At 44.7% G+C, this 17,455-nt stretch overlaps 1 protein-coding gene across 4 annotated transcripts in view; it reads right to left on the reverse strand.

The window, feature by feature from the left end:
- Window positions 1–17,455, reverse strand: part of PTPN11 (protein tyrosine phosphatase non-receptor type 11) — a 73,485-nt gene that overhangs the window by 18,402 nt on the left and 37,628 nt on the right. For 2 of the 4 annotated variants that reach the window (XM_059893881.1, XM_059893880.1), the window contains exons 7-10: window positions 9,281–9,377; window positions 6,449–6,528; window positions 6,164–6,322; window positions 1,779–1,910 (exon numbers count right to left, since the gene is read on the reverse strand). In XM_059893881.1, the coding sequence (XP_059749864.1) occupies window positions 1,779–1,910; window positions 6,164–6,322; window positions 6,449–6,528; window positions 9,281–9,377 (468 nt within the window). Of the gene's footprint in view, window positions 1–1,777; window positions 1,911–6,163; window positions 6,323–6,448; window positions 6,529–9,280; window positions 9,378–17,455 lie in introns of all 4 variants that reach the window. The other 2 variants (XM_059893879.1, XM_059893878.1) reach the window with 1 other exon arrangement.

A 17,455-nucleotide genomic window follows, 5' to 3' on the forward strand; every position in this document is an offset into this window, starting at 1 on the left:
TGGCATCCTCGCCTTGACGTCTGAAAGGCGTCTCAAACTTTACATGTCCAGCAGGTTGCGCTTCCTCCTCCCTCCCTCCTCACATCTGCTGCAGCCCTCGCCCCTCATTCACGCCATCATCAAATTCCTTCACATTTACATCCACAATTATCTCCAGTCGGTCCCCTTCTTTCCATTGCCCCTACCATCTTTTACCCAAACGATTCAAGCCCTACCATCCTGTACATCTTCCAGCTTTTCAGACCTCTGCCACAGTGCCACCGTCCACTCAGACTCAAAACCTCACGATGTCTGATTCCTCCTCCTCCTCCAATAGCCAAACTATCCCTACACACCCTGCAGACTTCACCCCCCCCAAGGGGTCTGTCACATCCCTCGTGTCTCTATTCTAGAGTTTATTCTGGCATTTTATATCATATTCATTTCCAAAGGAAGGAAAAAGAAGCAAAACGTGGAGAGAGGCCATCAGACCTAGACCTCTGCAGAGCCCTCCTGGTTACAGGCGTCCTGGCCACTGGAGTCACCCCATCCCACTCCTCCCTCGGGGGGCTGTAGGACACCTTCCTGGCACCTGTCTCCACATATGTGTCCATTTGGCATAAGAACCGTCACGGGTCCTACACCAGCCAATGAATAAAATTTACATTTCTTTTTTTTTTTTTTGGCCATGCCTGTGGCATGTGGGATCTTAGTTCCCCAACCAGGGATCGAACCCAGGCCCTCTACAATGGAAGCACAGGGTCCTAACCACTGGACCAAAAGGGAAGTCCCTAAAATTTACATTTCTTCATATGAGAGTTAAGGCTCTTCCCAAATTGGTCCCAACCTCTCTCAACCCAAGTTTACTCCCTCAATTCCCCACTTGCCTTCATTCCCTGTAAACCCCACTTCCTTGACGGTGGCACTTCAGAACCCTGGCTGACAACGACACTTCATCTGGGAGGCCCTCCCTCCACCATCTTCTCTCACAGAGACCCCGCCCTAAAGGCCCACCCTCTTCTGAGACGGTCTCCCTGATGCCCCAGCCGAAAGGAAGCCCAGCCTCAGCAGAACCCCAGCACCTTAGACGGGTGTGACAGCCGGTGTCTGCTCGACAGCACAGGACTTTGTATACGTGGCTTCTCTCGGCTACACGACTGCAATTCCCTGAGGACAAAGGCTATTTCGCTTACCTTTCTGTCCCCAGAGGACCTTGAGAAAGTAAGCCCCTCTCACCATGAAATTAAAATGAATCAAAATCTTGTTGGATTCCAAGTTAGTCACCCCAGGGACAAACCTGAACTACAAGCAAGTAAAAGCTGATGCCATGGAATCTGGTCACTAAATAGGCCCCAGGGCCTTTGCACCGGCTGCTCCCTCTGCTTAGAACACTCCCCTCCTGACCCCCGGATGCTGCTCCACCTTCAGGTCTCAGCTTGCGTGGCACCCCCTCAGACAGGCCCTCCCTCTTTACTTCATCTCGGGTACCCAGTCACTCTCTAACACGCCATCCTGTGGCTTTCACAGCTGGAGCACAGTCGGAAAGCTTCGTTGGTTATTTACTCCTTAACCTTCCACCTCCCCAGGCTCTGTGGGGGCAGGGACTGTGCCGGTCTGGTTTGCGATGTATCAGTAGTACCTTGACGGTGCCTGGCACGTAGAAGGCGCCTGATAGATGGATGTTATTCAGTGCGTGAATGAAGGCCTGAAGGTATGCAGACAGGAGTAACCGCACAACCCTGGATTAGTGTACACCACGCGCAGTTACCGAAGTCTCTAAAGTACGACAATATACTTACTTGTCCAACCTTCGAAAGTTTAAGTTCTCTTAACGTATAGTCATGAGCAGCACTTTCTTTGACGTTCCGAACGCGCATGACCCCGTATTCTTTTAGCGCATACTCATCAGGCCAGTATTTGACACATTTACTCTGGAAGGGATCAGAGAAAAGACAGTTAATCTCTGTGAAGTCTGACATGAAAGCCGAAACCAAAAGAAAACCAACGTTCAAGTCTTCCTTGATGATCACTAACATGGAAAATGGCCTGTCTGGTATCTAACTGTTGGGTTGTGAAAGAAGGAAAGAAGAATTCAAAAAGAAAAGCAGGTGTGTGGAGAACCAGGGAGAAGTGGGAAGAGAAAGCCGCTGCTGCAAAATTGTCTAATTTAAGCCACAGGTCCAAGGAGAGTCAGTGTTTGTTTATTTCTCTCTAAGGAACCAAAGAGGCAGAAAGAAGGGGACTACCCTGTGTGAAGGTGCTGTCTAGCATGCGCTCAGTCCTGAATTCCGGAGATCTGCCAGTCACTCTGCAGGGAAGGCAAGCAGGGGCTCTGGAGGTGGATGGGCTGCCCAATGAGCCAGACTGTCTGGTTCATTTCCGTGCCGGTGTAGGAGGTCTCCCCGCCTTACCTAACCCAAGTGTGAATAACTCCAGCACAGAAAGGCAGCTGATGGGGTTTTGAACCAGCTGCTTTTTCTATATCCAGATCCATCTGATACCTGCTACACACGTCACCTTCGCTTAACTGGGTGCCTGGGAACGCCAAGCCTGCAATAGCTGCTGGCTTCAGAGCAGGCAGATTGGAGAATATGGCACCAAGGGAATCATTCTGGCTGCCAAAGAGGAAGATATTTTGCTCAATGAGAGATGAGTCTGCCCATATTTGGTGATGTGTCCTGGGCGGAGAATGCCTTTGTGTCTTGTTTTTTCCTGGGAGCAGTCACCCACACCACTCACTTTCAACAACAACCAAGACACGAATATCACAAGAGAAATCTACCTTGTACATTAGGAAGACAGAGAAATTCACTGTTATAAAACAAGAAATCAAAAAAAACAAAAAACAAAAAACAAAAAAAACAAGAAATCAGAGAGCAGCTGCAGACATCCCCAAAGTCAATGACTGAGGGAAAGAAAAAAAACATGGCAGGAGGAAAGGTCAACAGAAGAATTAATGGACAGTGTTTACTTTTCTGCTTGGCATGGCTTATGTGGTCTTTTATGTATTATTCTGAATTCAGCTTTCCCTCCACGATTCTGTAGATCCAAAAACCTCTTTGACAGATTTGACACAATTTTTATTATCCCCAAATAAACACTTTGACTATTAAATGTATGCAATGCTGTCACTCTCCAATCAATTCTGAGGACTGCTGGTCGCTCAAAAGAAGACAAATTAAATCACAACTCCTAACATTGTAGCTGACTCTGCATATCTGCAATCTACTGTGCCCTCCTCCCAGTTTCCCAAACTCTGATGTAAACCTTGGCAAACAAATTCTAAAATGTGAGTGCTAATACTTTAGCTCTTAAATTAAAGCCCAGGAGTCAAAGGGAATTCAGAGTCTGGTTTTTCTTCTGTGCACTGGAGGGGATAACAAGCGAACAAGTTACCAGAAACGCTCGCAAGGAGACTGAAAGCCCATCATGTCCTCCTCTCCAGCAGCAGAGTACAGAGGAAGAATGAGAAAACAGACAAAGGCCGGGAGAAGGAGGTAAGGAGAGGGGGGCAGAGTGACTTGGCCCAACATCTGTCTATTCTAGGAGTTTCTGGCAGCTCTTCTGAGAGGGACCAATCCTGATCCCTCTGAAGTGACCCGAGAACCCTCTCTTCACAGCTCCCAAGTCCTCTGAGAACAGGCGGCCTCCTACAACTGCAATCAGGCAACAGGCAGGACGGAGGGCTCAGTTTTCCTTTCCATACTTAGAGCAGGTGACACTCACCTGAAGCAGAAACTATGAAGACATTTTAACTTGTCCGTTAATTCAAGAACATCTACTGTTACTGCAGGCAGCTGCTAGCAGAAGCCTTTGTTTCACAATGACCAGACCTGGCCTCAAAGGTATTCAGAAGTGTAACAACTAGCAGTACAACAACGAAAATCTTACAAAATCATACTGCCCTTCACAACTGGTATGAAAATTACGTTAGAAGGGCTAAAATCCAAAATCACCCATCTGTCTTTTTATAGGGTATGACTGCTACATTCCATGCAACTTTTACATAAACCAGTTAAAGTATATCTAAAAAAAAGAACTTTGACTAGAACACAAACAAAAACAGAGAACCTTTCCATATTAAAAAATCCACAATGGATGGGTTCACTTTGGGATAACACATACAGCTGTCACTCAGTGAGATTTGTCTGCTTCTCTATAGGTGTGGGATGTTATAATTTTTAAAAACCTGAAGTGTCATGAAGAGTGCAGGGAGATGGGTACTAGGCATATGCTGCTTGGGGGGAGTGTACACTGGGACAACCACTCTAGAGGGTAGTTGGCAGAATTTATTAAAATTTGCAATATGCAAAAGCAAAAACAATAAATAAACAAGAAAAAATAAACAAAAAAATTTCAAAAACAGAAAAAAGATAGGAGAAAAAAAGAAAAATAAAATTAAAAAAAATTTTTTTTAAATTTATGACATGCATATCCCCTATGACCTAGCAATTCTTCTTGACATCTAACCTAGAGAAACACTTGCCACATACAAAAGCAAGAACAAGATTGTTCACTTCAGCACTGTTTATAAGAGCAAAAACTGAAACATTTAAATGCCTAATATGACGGTTAAACAAATGGTGGTACATCCATACCATGGAATACCATGCGATTACTAAAAAGAATGAGATAGGCCAATATGTACTAACAGAAGAAGTTAGAACATATATTTACTGGGGGGAAAAAAAACCAAGATACACAATAAAGTTACTGTATGACAGCACTTTTTCATACAGTACTTGTCAGAAAATAGCACTATATACTTCTATAGGTGCATGTATGTATGTAAATACATGTACATGTGCAAATGTAGGTATATAATGCCTATTATACACATGCATATGCAAATGCCAAGAAGACAGTGTCGAAGAATACACATCAAACTGATAAGAGGGTTTATGTTGGAGGAGGGAACAACTGGGTGGACGAGGGATGGTGACAAAGGTAATTTTAATTGTAAGGAGTTTGAATGTTTATCTGAATATATTGTCTGGATAGTTCAAATTAATTTTTTAAATGCTTAGAAGTCCTGAGTATAGTTCACATGACAAGTGAAATCAGTGTTTATTGATTAGTCCTCTAATCCCCTGAAGGTACCAGACAGGCCTTCTTACACTCCCTTTATGACCTCTGCTTCCGGACACAATGGGGTAACAGAGACTGGATTTACTCTCCTACCTTAAACCACTAAAATGGAAAAATGAAATGACATATATAATAGGATTAGTAACAAGGACATTTAAAAAGTTATTATAAATATATTTCATATGTTCAAAAGGTACAGTAAATGATGGACATGTTAAGAAGAGAGACATAGAATATATTAAAAAGACTCAAATAAAACCTAAATGAAAAGGACAATGTCTACTGTGAAAATTACACTGGATAGGATGAACAGCAGGCTCTACACTGCAGAAGAAAAGATTAACTGAAACACATAGCGCAAAAGAAACTTATCTAACTCATCCCAGACACAGAGGGAAAAAAGTGAACTGAAAAAAAATGAAGAAAGTCTCGGGACAACTTCAAACAGCCTAATATGTGTGTAATTGGTATCCCAGGACAGGGTGGGTTGGCAGTTCATATGTGAAGAAATAGTAAACATTGTTCAAATTTGAAGAAAACTATAAACCCACAGACCCAAGAAGCTCCATGAACCCTAAGAAGAAGAAACATAAAGAAAACTACACCAAAGTACGTCATAATCAAATTTCTCCTACTCCCTTTTTCCCAGAGGGTCAGAGTAAGCTTACTGTGTTTACTCAGTTTTTTTTTTTTTTAATAAATTTATTTATTTATTTATATTTTATTTTTGGTTGTGTTGGGTCTTCGTTGCTACCCACGGGCTTTCTCTAGTTGCGGTGAGCGGGGACTACTCTTCATTGCAGTGCGCAGGCTTCTCATTGTGGTGGCTTCTCTCGTTGTGGAGCACGGGCTCTAGGCGCGCGGGCTTCAGTAGTTGCAGCACATGGGCTCCACAACGCAGGCTCAGTAGTTGTGGCGCACGGGCTTAGTTGCTCTGCGGCATGTGGGATCTTCTGGGACCAGGGCTCGAACCCGTGTGCCCTGCATTGGCAGGCGGATTCTTAACCACTGCGCCACCAGGGAAGTCCCTATTCAGTTCTTAACATGTTCAACCTGACATGTCCAATACTTCAAAAAAGTAGAGTATATAGCATACCTTTCCTCTCTCCACTTCTTTTGTTGTCATGACAATCACTCGGGAGTTCTCTTGAAACACCATCCGCCAAAAGTCATTCACGGTGTTTTGCAGGCAGCCTTGTGTGGCAATGTAACTCTTTTTGGGCTTTGAGTTGTTGCACTTGGTTTCAAATTCAGGCTAGAAATTTAGGAAGAAAATACTTCAAACATTTGAAAACTGCTTTCAGGCCATGAGGAAGGATTTAAAATACAAAAACTGGCTAGCAATATACAGTCAGAAAACACCACAAGAAACAAAGTTTACCATGATAATGTTTGCATTGATGTAATCTGAAACAGGCTCATTGGGATCACCATCATGTAGGACAACCCTGGTGTGATCAACTGGAAGAAAAAGAGACCACGGTCACAAAGGTACTGAGACCTCTTCAGGACAAATCAGTTCAAATCAGTTCATCCTCAACGAGTCCAAGTTTTGTTCATTTCATGATAAAACAACATTAAAAACTAAATCCTAAACAATAATCTGAATATGATGCCTCATAATGCTTTCTTTAAGAGAATAAAGTAGCAATGTCAATTCCCTGGTTTTGATAATGTACTATGGATATATAGAATATTATCATTGCGAGAAGCTGGGTAAAGGGTACATGGGAACCCTCTACATATTTCTGTAACTTCTTGTGAGTCTAAAATTATTTCGAAACAAAAGGTATTTTTGTTTTTTTGGGTTTTTTTTAGAGGAAGAGTAAACTACAGGTAAATGACATGATGTCTGAGATTTGCTTCAAAATAATTCGGGGAGAGAAGAGAAGTGTATCAGAATATAGATGAATCAAGATTGGGCAGGAGTTGACAATTGTTGGAGCTGGGTGATAGGTACGTGTGGGTTCTTTATACTATTCTGTCTACTTTTGAATATATTTTAAACTTTCTGTAATAAAAAGGGTTTTCTTTTTAATGAATTAAATTAAATAGAATTAAATACAGTATCTAGACAACAGGATTCTGATGATAGTATCTACTGACCAAATTTTATACAAAAGTACGTTACTGGTTTTAAAAAAATCTGAGTGTTCTACCTAAGCAACACATTTTATACTGAGAAATAGTAATAAAGTTGTATGTCTTACTAGAATAATGTTCTTTTGCTTCAGACTCCCCATCTTTAAAGAATATGATGTTAATCAGAAGAAACATCTGATTGGGATCTTTAAGGGAGGAAAGGGCAATAATATTCTATTTATCAATAGATACTTCATACCACTGTTCCCTTCATCTTTTCCTACATCCCCACATCTTACTAATGAGTACCATTTAGACCTCCTGAGCAGAAATGAAAACTTAAGACATAAAGAGGGCAATGCTTCCCCAATGTCATTAGGACCATGCTGTGGCTCAAAATGATTCTCTACAAATTCCTCATTGTCTCTCCTCAGTATTAGAAACGCCTCCACTTTCTCCCATCCTCACCTGCACACATTACAAATATCTATATGGATGTGATATACATATACACTGTGTGTGCGCACCTATGTATACAGAAAGACTATGCCACACACACACACACACATGGGATGGGTTTACAGTATCTGACAAAATAGCTCTGACCTGAGGAGACATTAGAGCAGTGCTCTCCAATCTGATCATGCTCCCCAATAAACTTCAATAATAAAGTTTTTGAACACTGAAATATATATACAATTATAGATACACACAAGCCTTATTTTTTTTTTTTTTTTAAAGAGCAGGTGATATACAAGCTGGCTTTTTATTTTTATTTTTTTTTATTTATTTAAACACTATTTTATTTATTTATGGCTGTGTTGGGTCCCCGTCTCTGTGCGAGGGCCTTCTCTAGCTGTGGCAAGCGGGGGCCACTCTTCATCGCGGTGCGCGGGGCCTCTCACTATCGCGGCCTCTCCAGACGCGCAGGCTCAGTAATTGTGGCTCACGGGCCCAGTTGCTCCGCGGCATGTGGGATCCTCCCAGACCAGGGCTCGAACCCGTGTCCCCTGCATTGGCAGGCAGACTCTCAACCACTGCGCCACCAGGGAAGCCCAAGCCTTATTTTTAAATTGGGTAAAAACATTATGCACGCTCTGCCATCAGGCTGCACATCAGATTTAAAATTTTCTTTCTTTCTTTTTTTTTTTTTTTTTTTTTTAGATAAAGGATGTAAATCAAGAGACGTTCTAAATGTTCCTTCCCTGTCCCATAGCAGACTGTCTTACCCAGCCCACTCTGGAGACCCTGCATGAGAGCCCAGGGCTAAGAGCAGTGACTTTGGGGGCTCCAGTACCAGTTCTCCCACTCACTCCCACTTGTGACCTTGCTAAAATGGTCCCTAAAATGGGGATAATAAGAACTCCTGCTTTGTGTGCATGGGATATGGATTAAGTGAGACATGGACTCAGAGTCTGGCACAGAGACAGCACTCAGGGGAGGTGAGCTATGACAACCGTGTGCTGCCATTTCTGGGATCCTCACCCAAGGCCTACATCCTTCTGGGCCTCTTTTTCACTACAGTTCAACTCAGGCTCTACCTGGTAGCATCTGGGTGTTAAAGGAGGTACTGCTTTATGAATATCACAAGGTCTGCTTCTGAGCAAAGCATAGGCATGCACCTGAATCTCCAGTAACTCGAGCTCAAGGGATGAGGGATGTCGGAAAAGATGAAGGGAACAGTTGGAAGAACCCCCAGGAGGAGCTCGTCTGTTCCCCAGATGAGGGAACAGAGCCCCAGAGAGGAGGCATGCCGTCCCCAAGACCCAAGGGCTGGGCACTGCAAAGCAAGGACACAAGCCTGGGACCCTTGAGGCTGATGGTGAGACCCTGGGAGATGGCAAGCCTTGAGATGATCTCTCCTACGCAGACAAAATTAATTAACAGAAGGAAACAACCACACACTAAGCCTCCCAGTGGCAATTTTACTCCGTAATCAACATCACAGGAACTCAGTGAACGAGGCCATCCATCCCCAAAACAGCTGATTATTTTGGAAACTACTTACAATTAAAAGAAGCTAAGGCCTTGGATCCGCTGAGAAAGCACATGGCCCCCAGAAAAGTTACTGAGACACTGGGAATCAAAACCTCCAAGAGTGACTATTATGGAGAAATATATTGATACTTACAGGGCAGGATGTTTTTATATCTATTTTTGTTTTTATTCTCTTGCCTCTGACCCTCTTTTCGGCTGTAGAGAAGTTTGCACTCCTGTTGTTGTAGTGTCTAGAGAGAAACAAAAGTAAATATTATTATGCACCAAAAGCTTCAAAAAAAAAAGCTTGACCCAGCACTTCCACTTTAGGGAATTTATCCTAGGAAATGTTCAAGAGTCGTGGGCAATAGCTACAAGAAAGCTCACCTTAATGCGATATCAAGAGTGGCAGAAACACTGGACACAACATAAATGTCCAACCAGAAAGGGCTGCCTAAATAAACACTTTCGGTCATTCATACAAAAGATGTTCTACAGACATTTAAAAGATATCCTAGGAGAATATTTAATGCCTTGGAATGATGATCAGAGTAAGTATTAACTGAAAAGCAGGTCAAACTTCCAAAACAGTGTCTTACATAAGCCCATATGTCTGCATGCACCTGTGTATATAAGAAATGGCAGAAGGATATACACCAAAAAAGTAACGGGGATTATTTTTTTCAGAGCAGTGGGATTATGCTTTTTCTTTTTCTTTTCTTTCTTTTTTTTTTTAACTGTTTTTTGCCTAAATTTGCTATAATAAATAAATATTTATAAGAAGAGAAACCTTTTAAAATAACAATTATTAAGAACGAAAGCCAGTGAGCATTGGTATACAGCATCCAAATAATACATGTGATCCATGTTCTTGAGGATGTTATGATCTGCCTTTTACCACTGATTAATTCAGAGCAAGCTGAAAGTCAGTTCTCGAATTTGGATCCTTGGGGACAGTAGAAGTAGTTCTGGTACCACTGGATCATGGGCATGCAAGCTTTGTTAGCAAGGCTTTAGAGTCCTCCTATGCCTCAAACCCGTGTCAGCGCCCTGGGCAGCCAGCCTGCGTCTGCACAGACACCCGCTCCCCTATGCTCTGAGGGGAGGGGGCCCCTATCCTCTCCGCAGCCAGCGGCGGAGGAGGAGAACTCTCGGGCTCCCAAAGCGAGGGGTCAGGAAGGACACCTCTGCAGGGAAAGGAGGTGGGGAACGCGATCAGGGCAAGAGCCTAAGCCAGGCGGCCACAGCGGAGCTGGCCCCAGGGGAAGAGAGGACGTGGGGACGTGGTGAGAAGCACCAGCTGCAGAAGCAGACAGGAAGGTGGACAAGCCAGGCTGAAGCATTTTCAAGGAGTAGGTTTCATTTTCAAAATTACCAGAAGTGCCTCTTCAGGGGACCCTTGGTTTCAAACAAGCCTAATTTGAATGGGAAATCACAAATGGGGCAAATCAAGAAAGTGAAAGGAAGACTAAAAAGGGGGGGAAAAAGTGTTATATATATTTTTAATATATTTATATATGCTAAAATGATTTTCCCTTAGAGATTTCTCTACAAGGAGAGGCAGAGTCAGTATTTCATAACACAGCAGCCCTGTTATACTTCCATTTCATTTATCTGAATTTCACAGACAGGTACGAAAGTCAGGAGTTTAAATTGTTAGTTTTGACTCTCAGTTTCAAAATGCAATATTTGGCCTTGACACACAGCTCATAACCAAAGTGTTTAGCCAGTGGAAACCTGGACAGAAATAAAATACAATGTATGCAGAACTCTGACAATCAAACAGTCACTCAAAATTCTTAAATGAGTTCACTTTAAGTAATTACAGCCATTTGCCTCCTTGGAGCTGGCATTTCCTCTGAACTGTGAGCCAGCCTTACGGTGCAATATTGCTGTGTTAGGAAGAAGTTTGATCTTGATTATTAGACATTAAGGTGAGGTTCAAACACTATGAACTGAATCAGTCACTTAAACATCAACCAAGTGAAGAGAAACAACATCAACAAAAGCTACAACGGGGTGGGGGGAGGGCGGGACACATGCTAGGAAATAACTAGGTGCTTGATTCAAAACAAACTTGACAGCAAAGCATTCAAGTGTTCACTTATGAAACAAACTTTAAATGATGCTTCACTTGTGGAGGGCACACTGCCAGAGCATTCTCTAGAAAAGGCAAATTTCACCCAGTCCCACACTGTTTAATCACCTTCAATTTCTCCTTCTGCCTTCAAGATCAAATGCACGCTTTTCAGAACAACTCAGGAAACCTTCTGTGAGCTAATGGAGGCCTGCCTCTAACCTCAGCTGCTGCTTCACCAAGTTACTATCCTGTCCGTGCCTCAGTGTTCTCAAGTGTAAAGTGGGGCTAATCCTAATTACCTACCCCATAGGGTTGGTGTTAAGAGTTAAGGTGCACTGTCTACACTCTAGCCACACCAAATATACACAAGGGTCTTGAACTCACCATATTTCTTCAGGCCTTCATGTTCTTATTCATGCCATCCCCTCTGCCTAGAATTCCCTTTCTCTGCCTTGAGTACCTATGAATGGTTACATTTTACTTACTCATTAGGACCCACTGCAAATACCTCCTCCTCTGGGAAGCTCTCCTGACCCGCTCAGCACGACCTCCCTGTGGCTCAAGATACCAGTGCAAGGGCTGCAGCACCTCCCTCCGTGAGTACACTCATCACACTGAATCCCAGCTACGTCTTTACAATCTGCCTCTTCTATTAGAGAGCATGGACCACCCTTGTTTGCCTGCAAACAGCACAGCATCGAGCACAAAGTAGGCACTCAAAATGTATCCGCTGAATGAACAAATAAATACAGAAGGGGGTGGAGGGAGACATACAAACCATAGACCATCGTGGCGATGGCCTCGGCACTACAGGGCCCACACTCAGCATCCTATGCTGACACTGTCGGCCTGGCCTTCAACGTAAAGGAAAACCACGTAGGCAAAATATTAAAACCGCATTTCCCGATCTTCAGTCATTTGAAAAGCATCTTCAAGATGCTGTGCCATCTCAGCACATCACCTGTTATATCAGTTGTTTTCTTAAATTAACAGTCTCTTTTTTCCCCTTCAGAAAATGTATTTCAAAAAGAAACTGCATGTTACTAGCACACATGAAAACCAGTATCACTCACCATTTATGCAAGGTAACCAGAAAAAGGAATATAATAAAAACAAAATGTTGTCAAATTCTACCTGGATACTGTAGCATGCCTGAGACTCTGTAAAGAAAAAGGGACACTGGCAGGTGTTAGAGGTAGGTGTTAGAGGCATACTAAAACTGTACTCAGACCTTCTCCTAAGCCACGTCAAAAGGAATGGGTAAGGGTTAAAAAGAGAAAAACCTTCCTCATTCGCTAATTCGATCTTACTGTAATGGGGTGCCACCGAAGATCATCTCACACACCAAGAACACTTTTCTAGAATAATCCAGAGTTCCAGGCCAGGGAAATCCTCACCAATACCCATAGCATGTTGGCTGGACCATCTACTCAGCTCAGCCTCTGGCTTCCCTCATCCTGCATTAAGTTACCAATTGCTTCTTCCATGCGGATTTGAGGTTTGAACAGCACACAAGTTGAAACAGTTTGGGCCCTGGAGTGTTCCAGAAAGGACAGGCCCAGAGGCACCGTGTCCCGGGCGCAGTAGGGTGCTAACTGCCGGCGGCTGGCAGCTGTCACGTATTAGTAATGACTAACAGTGTGCCTCTCCCCCTCCAGCCCCACTCCTTCCTCAGTGCCCATTAGCCCATTCTCATCTGCGCCTGGGGCCCAAGTCGCCTGAACACATTTCATTTCCCACAGTGGAAGGCTGCCATCCATCTCGAGTGAGACTGAAAATAAAAAGAACTCAGAAGTTGTCACTTTCCATGTTCTGCCTGCAGAGGCTCCCCGACTGCACCCGAGATAATCAGCTACCGCCTGCTAAGGGGCGCTTCCTCCCCAGCAGCAGGCTGATGGCCGGAAGAGAAAGGAGAATAGCCAACAAGCCCTGCCCCCAGGAGGTTACAATCCCTTCAAGGTTGATCTTCCACAGCCTCCCTCTCAGCTGCCCCCAGGGCACCAAAAGCTGTGAATGACCTGCAGCTGAATGTCACTGTCTCCATCCCCATTCTCCACTGGGCCTGGCAGGATGCCAGCGATAAGGCGTGGGACAGGCAACTAGAAAGCTGGGGCACAGGCTGCAAGATACCCCATTTTCCCAAGTAAAACAACCAAAGGGTTTGCAACCAAGGATGAACCCTCAAAAAGGACCTGATTACATGAATCAACGGTGATCAACAAATGGATTACATCAAACTTTTAAGCCTTTATAAAAGGCATGAAGAGAAAGGCAATCCCCAATCCACATTGTACATTAGGCGTGCCCAGCAGCATGACCAAGCGTGGATGGAACAGGTGTTCACAATGCAGGACGGTCCCTCACATCTATGGCTGTTGAACATCTGTGCTCCCCACACCTGGACCTCTGCCAGCCTCCAGCCTAAATGCCAGTAGCGGCATCCCCAGTCACCGTGATGACCGAAAGAGACCCTCACAGGCTTCCAAAGTCCTCTGATTAAAGACCACTGGAACTGGCTCTTGACCAGAATGTCACGAATGCAAGTGGAGAAACAGGATCAAAGAAAGACAGACAAACAACAAATGAATGGGTAGAGCCAGGCAGGCCCATGTGCCAGGACAGTGGCCTGAGAACCATTTGCCTGCACTGCTCTGAGCAACGGGGACAAATTGCTAAAGGAAAAAAAAATAACGCCACTAACCATTAAGGCCAGACCAAACTGTACAGTATTTTTAAAAACAAAGCTACAGGGACTTCCCTGGCGGTCCAGTGGTTAAGACTCCACGCTTCCACTGCAGGCAGCACGGGTTTGATCCCTGGCCGGGGAGCTAAGATCCCACATGCTGCGCGGGGTGGCCACAAACAACAACAAAACAAAAAAACAAAGCTACAAGGGGAGGAGACAAGATTAACAAAATACTGATAAGTGTTACAGCTGAGTGTTGGGAAAAAGAAGGTTCATTGTCCTATTTTCTTGACTTCGGCGTGTGTGAAAACTTCAATAATAAAAGGTTTTTATAAATTACAAAAAATAAAAATGTAAAAGCTCCTATTAACTCTCCCCCTACCTGACTCATGGCTGGTCACCTGAAGGAGAGAAAGGCGCTGAGGATGGCTGTCAGGCAGATGGCCTCTCTGGTGTGGGGGCCACAAATAATAAGACAGCAGTAACCACGTAGGCAGGTGCCAGACCGGGCCTTCTTCCCGGTCTGAATGAACTCCTGTCTCCCTTTGGCATCTGCCCTCCGCACAGAGGAACACTGGAATTCTCGCTCCGTCCTCTTTACTGCAAACTCTGTGGTGTCACCAGGCACCACCGGCGGGTGAAAGCCCCCACTTCCAGATGCCACGCTGCACGGCCTGTCACCACTTCCCCACGGTGGAGTTGGGGAGGCTCGTCCCCAGTGAGTCCGTGGCATCATCCAGGAGTGAAAGGGCAGCTGGAGATTCTCATCACCAGAGAAGGTCCCAACTGATGGACAAGCACTTACAAAGCACCGTGAGGGACAAAACCAATCCAAGATTTGGTTCCTTTCCAGGTGCTTGTTTGAAGTTAAGTCACCTCCTTCCTCCAACAAGGTGAAGTAGAAAAACAAATCTAGAAGACATGGTCCCCAGAGGAGAACAGGTTCTGATATAGGCAACAGCAGCAAACAGTACAAGACATATCTATCATTAATAATCTATGATTAAGTGTGTAATTAATTATGTGGTGTGGAATTTAGGGAGTGAGATCCATGAAAACTAAGTGAAGCAGGTTTCTGGGAGGAGGTGAGGCTTGAGGCAAGTGAGGGGCTAAGATGGGTGCAAGGAAGAAAGGAAAACATCCCAGCAAGTTAGGGACATAAGCAAAGGTGGCTAAGAGGCCAGAGTTAGTGGCCTCAGAGTTAGGGTGAAGGAAACTGGTCAAAGAGTCTGGAAGCTGTGTTCTGTCAGTGGTGGGAAATGAGGTGAGGTGGGGAGATGGGGGGCCTTGAGAACTGGGCAAGAGATCTTCAACGGCTGAGAAGCACAGCATGGTAGACGTAGAGTCAGAAGTTCTGGAAGTTCCAAGCGCAGCCAACTACTTGCTAGCCACATCCTTGGGGACAACTTTCTCCCTTCTTCTGGGCTTCAGTGTCTTCATCTTCAAAATGAAAATGCTATGCCTCTGGTGGGAAATCGGGAGCCACTGAAGGTTCTTGAGCAGAAGAGTGACAGGAGAAATGCGGAGAGTAGATTAGCACGAAGGGTGAATGGAAGGGCAGAGGCTGAGAGTAAAAGAGCAGCTGGTGTCCTGTGAGGCGATGAGAGCCTGCACCCCTGGCAGCAGGCGAGACTCCTGTCTCTGCTGCTGCCCACCTGGGCAGTCCTGGGCAGGTGCCTTGATCTCTCAGAGCACCCGGGGACACAAGATCTACCTACCGCATAAGATCTGGGGATGCAATGAGATGATTTCCCTAGCCCAAAATGCAGCATCAAGCAGACAATAAATGCTAGTTTCTTTCCTTCCTCTAAGACCACAAAGACAACTAGGAAAGAAAAATCAACCGGACCTGGTGAATGGCAAGGTATGGGAGAAAGAACAGAAAGATGCATTAAGGGATGCTCTGAGAATTCCAGCCTACAGGGTCAGAGAAAACACAGGACAACCACCAGAGATGAGAAGTAAAAGGGGATACGTGGTCTGAAGGGGAAAATAACAAAATAACAGGTCTGGTTGTTCAAACTCAAATGCTTGAGTTTGAAGAGATATGACAGCCAAGAAGAAGCATGGAAGGCACAATTCAAAAGGTAGAACCAGAGCCTGGAAGCAACACAAACTTAGTGGTAATCAGACTAGGGTGAAAATGGATGTGCTCCTCAGGGAAGAAGAGCAAGTTTAAAGCAAGACAAGCAGAGGGCCCAGACCACGTCTTGGAGAACCACCAGAGTTAACTGGTTGGGAGAAGAAAAAGCAACGAACAGCAAGAAGAGCACAAGGGAGGGGAGGAAGGAATAAACCAGGCACATGCTGCTGCAGGTCAGAGAAACAAGAAAATGGTGGCAATGAGGAGCTGGACAGCTGTCTCAAGAGCAGCTCATGGAAGAAAGGGGCCAGAGAAAAGACTATTTTTTAATCTTAATAAGAAAGCCACTGGTGTCTTCTCAAAGTGTTACTTCAGTATACTGGGGGCTGTCACATTCCAAGGTTAAAGAAGAAAGAGGCTAAGAAGAAATGGAGGCTGCAGCACAGGCCCGCAGTGCGGAAAGCAGCAACGTTGTTCAAAGGCAAAGGGGAAGGTACAGCAGAGATGTGAAAGCACCTGGAAGCACCTTCGGTTCTTCAATTCTCTGTAAAGATGTCAAGCATCTCCAGCAAATGAAAACAACTCTAAAGAGAAAAACCTGACACTGGAGGGGCACAGAACAAAAGCAAGGGGGGAGTTGGGGGGGGAGTGGGCTGAAAGAGAAATAGTTCAAAGGAAACAAAGGAATTTCTCCAGAATGGAGCTTGTGGAATAAAACCCCTTAGCCACTGTGATGCTCTGCCCACCGGAAGGTGGCAGTCCTTCTATTAAGCAGCTGGGAGCGCAGGCCTGGATGGAAAAGCCTGGTGACAGCTCAAGGCTGCCCTCCCGGAGCATTTTCAATCATGAGGCTGGAGCCCTGGTTGGGGTGGTTGTTCAATGTGGCTTTGCTTAGTCACCAAGCAGAAGATTTCCGCTAGAGAGCACCAGCAAGAATTATTTTTTGAGTCACAGCTTTGGGGTGCAGTTAAAGCCTTGTCTCCATACAACCTAACCATCTCCAAGTAGAATTTGTGGGTTTGAAGAAAGGCACTAGCTCCTCTGTCGGCTGGCAGAGCTGCTGGTGGAATCCAGGACATCTGTGTGGCTGTCAGAGAAATGCCTGCGATGCCCGTGCAAACGGAGCACAGCTTCAGACCACGACAGGGAAGAGAGGCTTGTATAACAGAAGGAGGCTGGGCTTTAAAAAAAAACCCAATTACTAAGGAAGACAAGCTTTAAAGAGGTGAGAAAATAGAACCCCAGTTAAAAAGGTGTTGTGGAAGGTTTGTCTGTGTGTATTGTGTTTCTTTCTAAATCAGAAACAGAGGGTTCAAAACTAAAATCTGCTTGAAATTCATTACTGAGACCCTGAATGACATCCTTTTAAGCAAGTGTGTAGAGGGGTCTCAGAGACTAAAATGTGCATTCACCAAGCCTCAAACCTGGGCTCCAAGTGAAAACTGCATGAGAATAAAGAGGAACATCTCAAAGCAAAGCC

The sequence above is a fragment of the Balaenoptera ricei genome, chromosome 14 (assembly GCF_028023285.1).
Source record: "Balaenoptera ricei isolate mBalRic1 chromosome 14, mBalRic1.hap2, whole genome shotgun sequence".
NCBI lineage: Eukaryota > Metazoa > Chordata > Mammalia > Artiodactyla > Balaenopteridae > Balaenoptera > Balaenoptera ricei.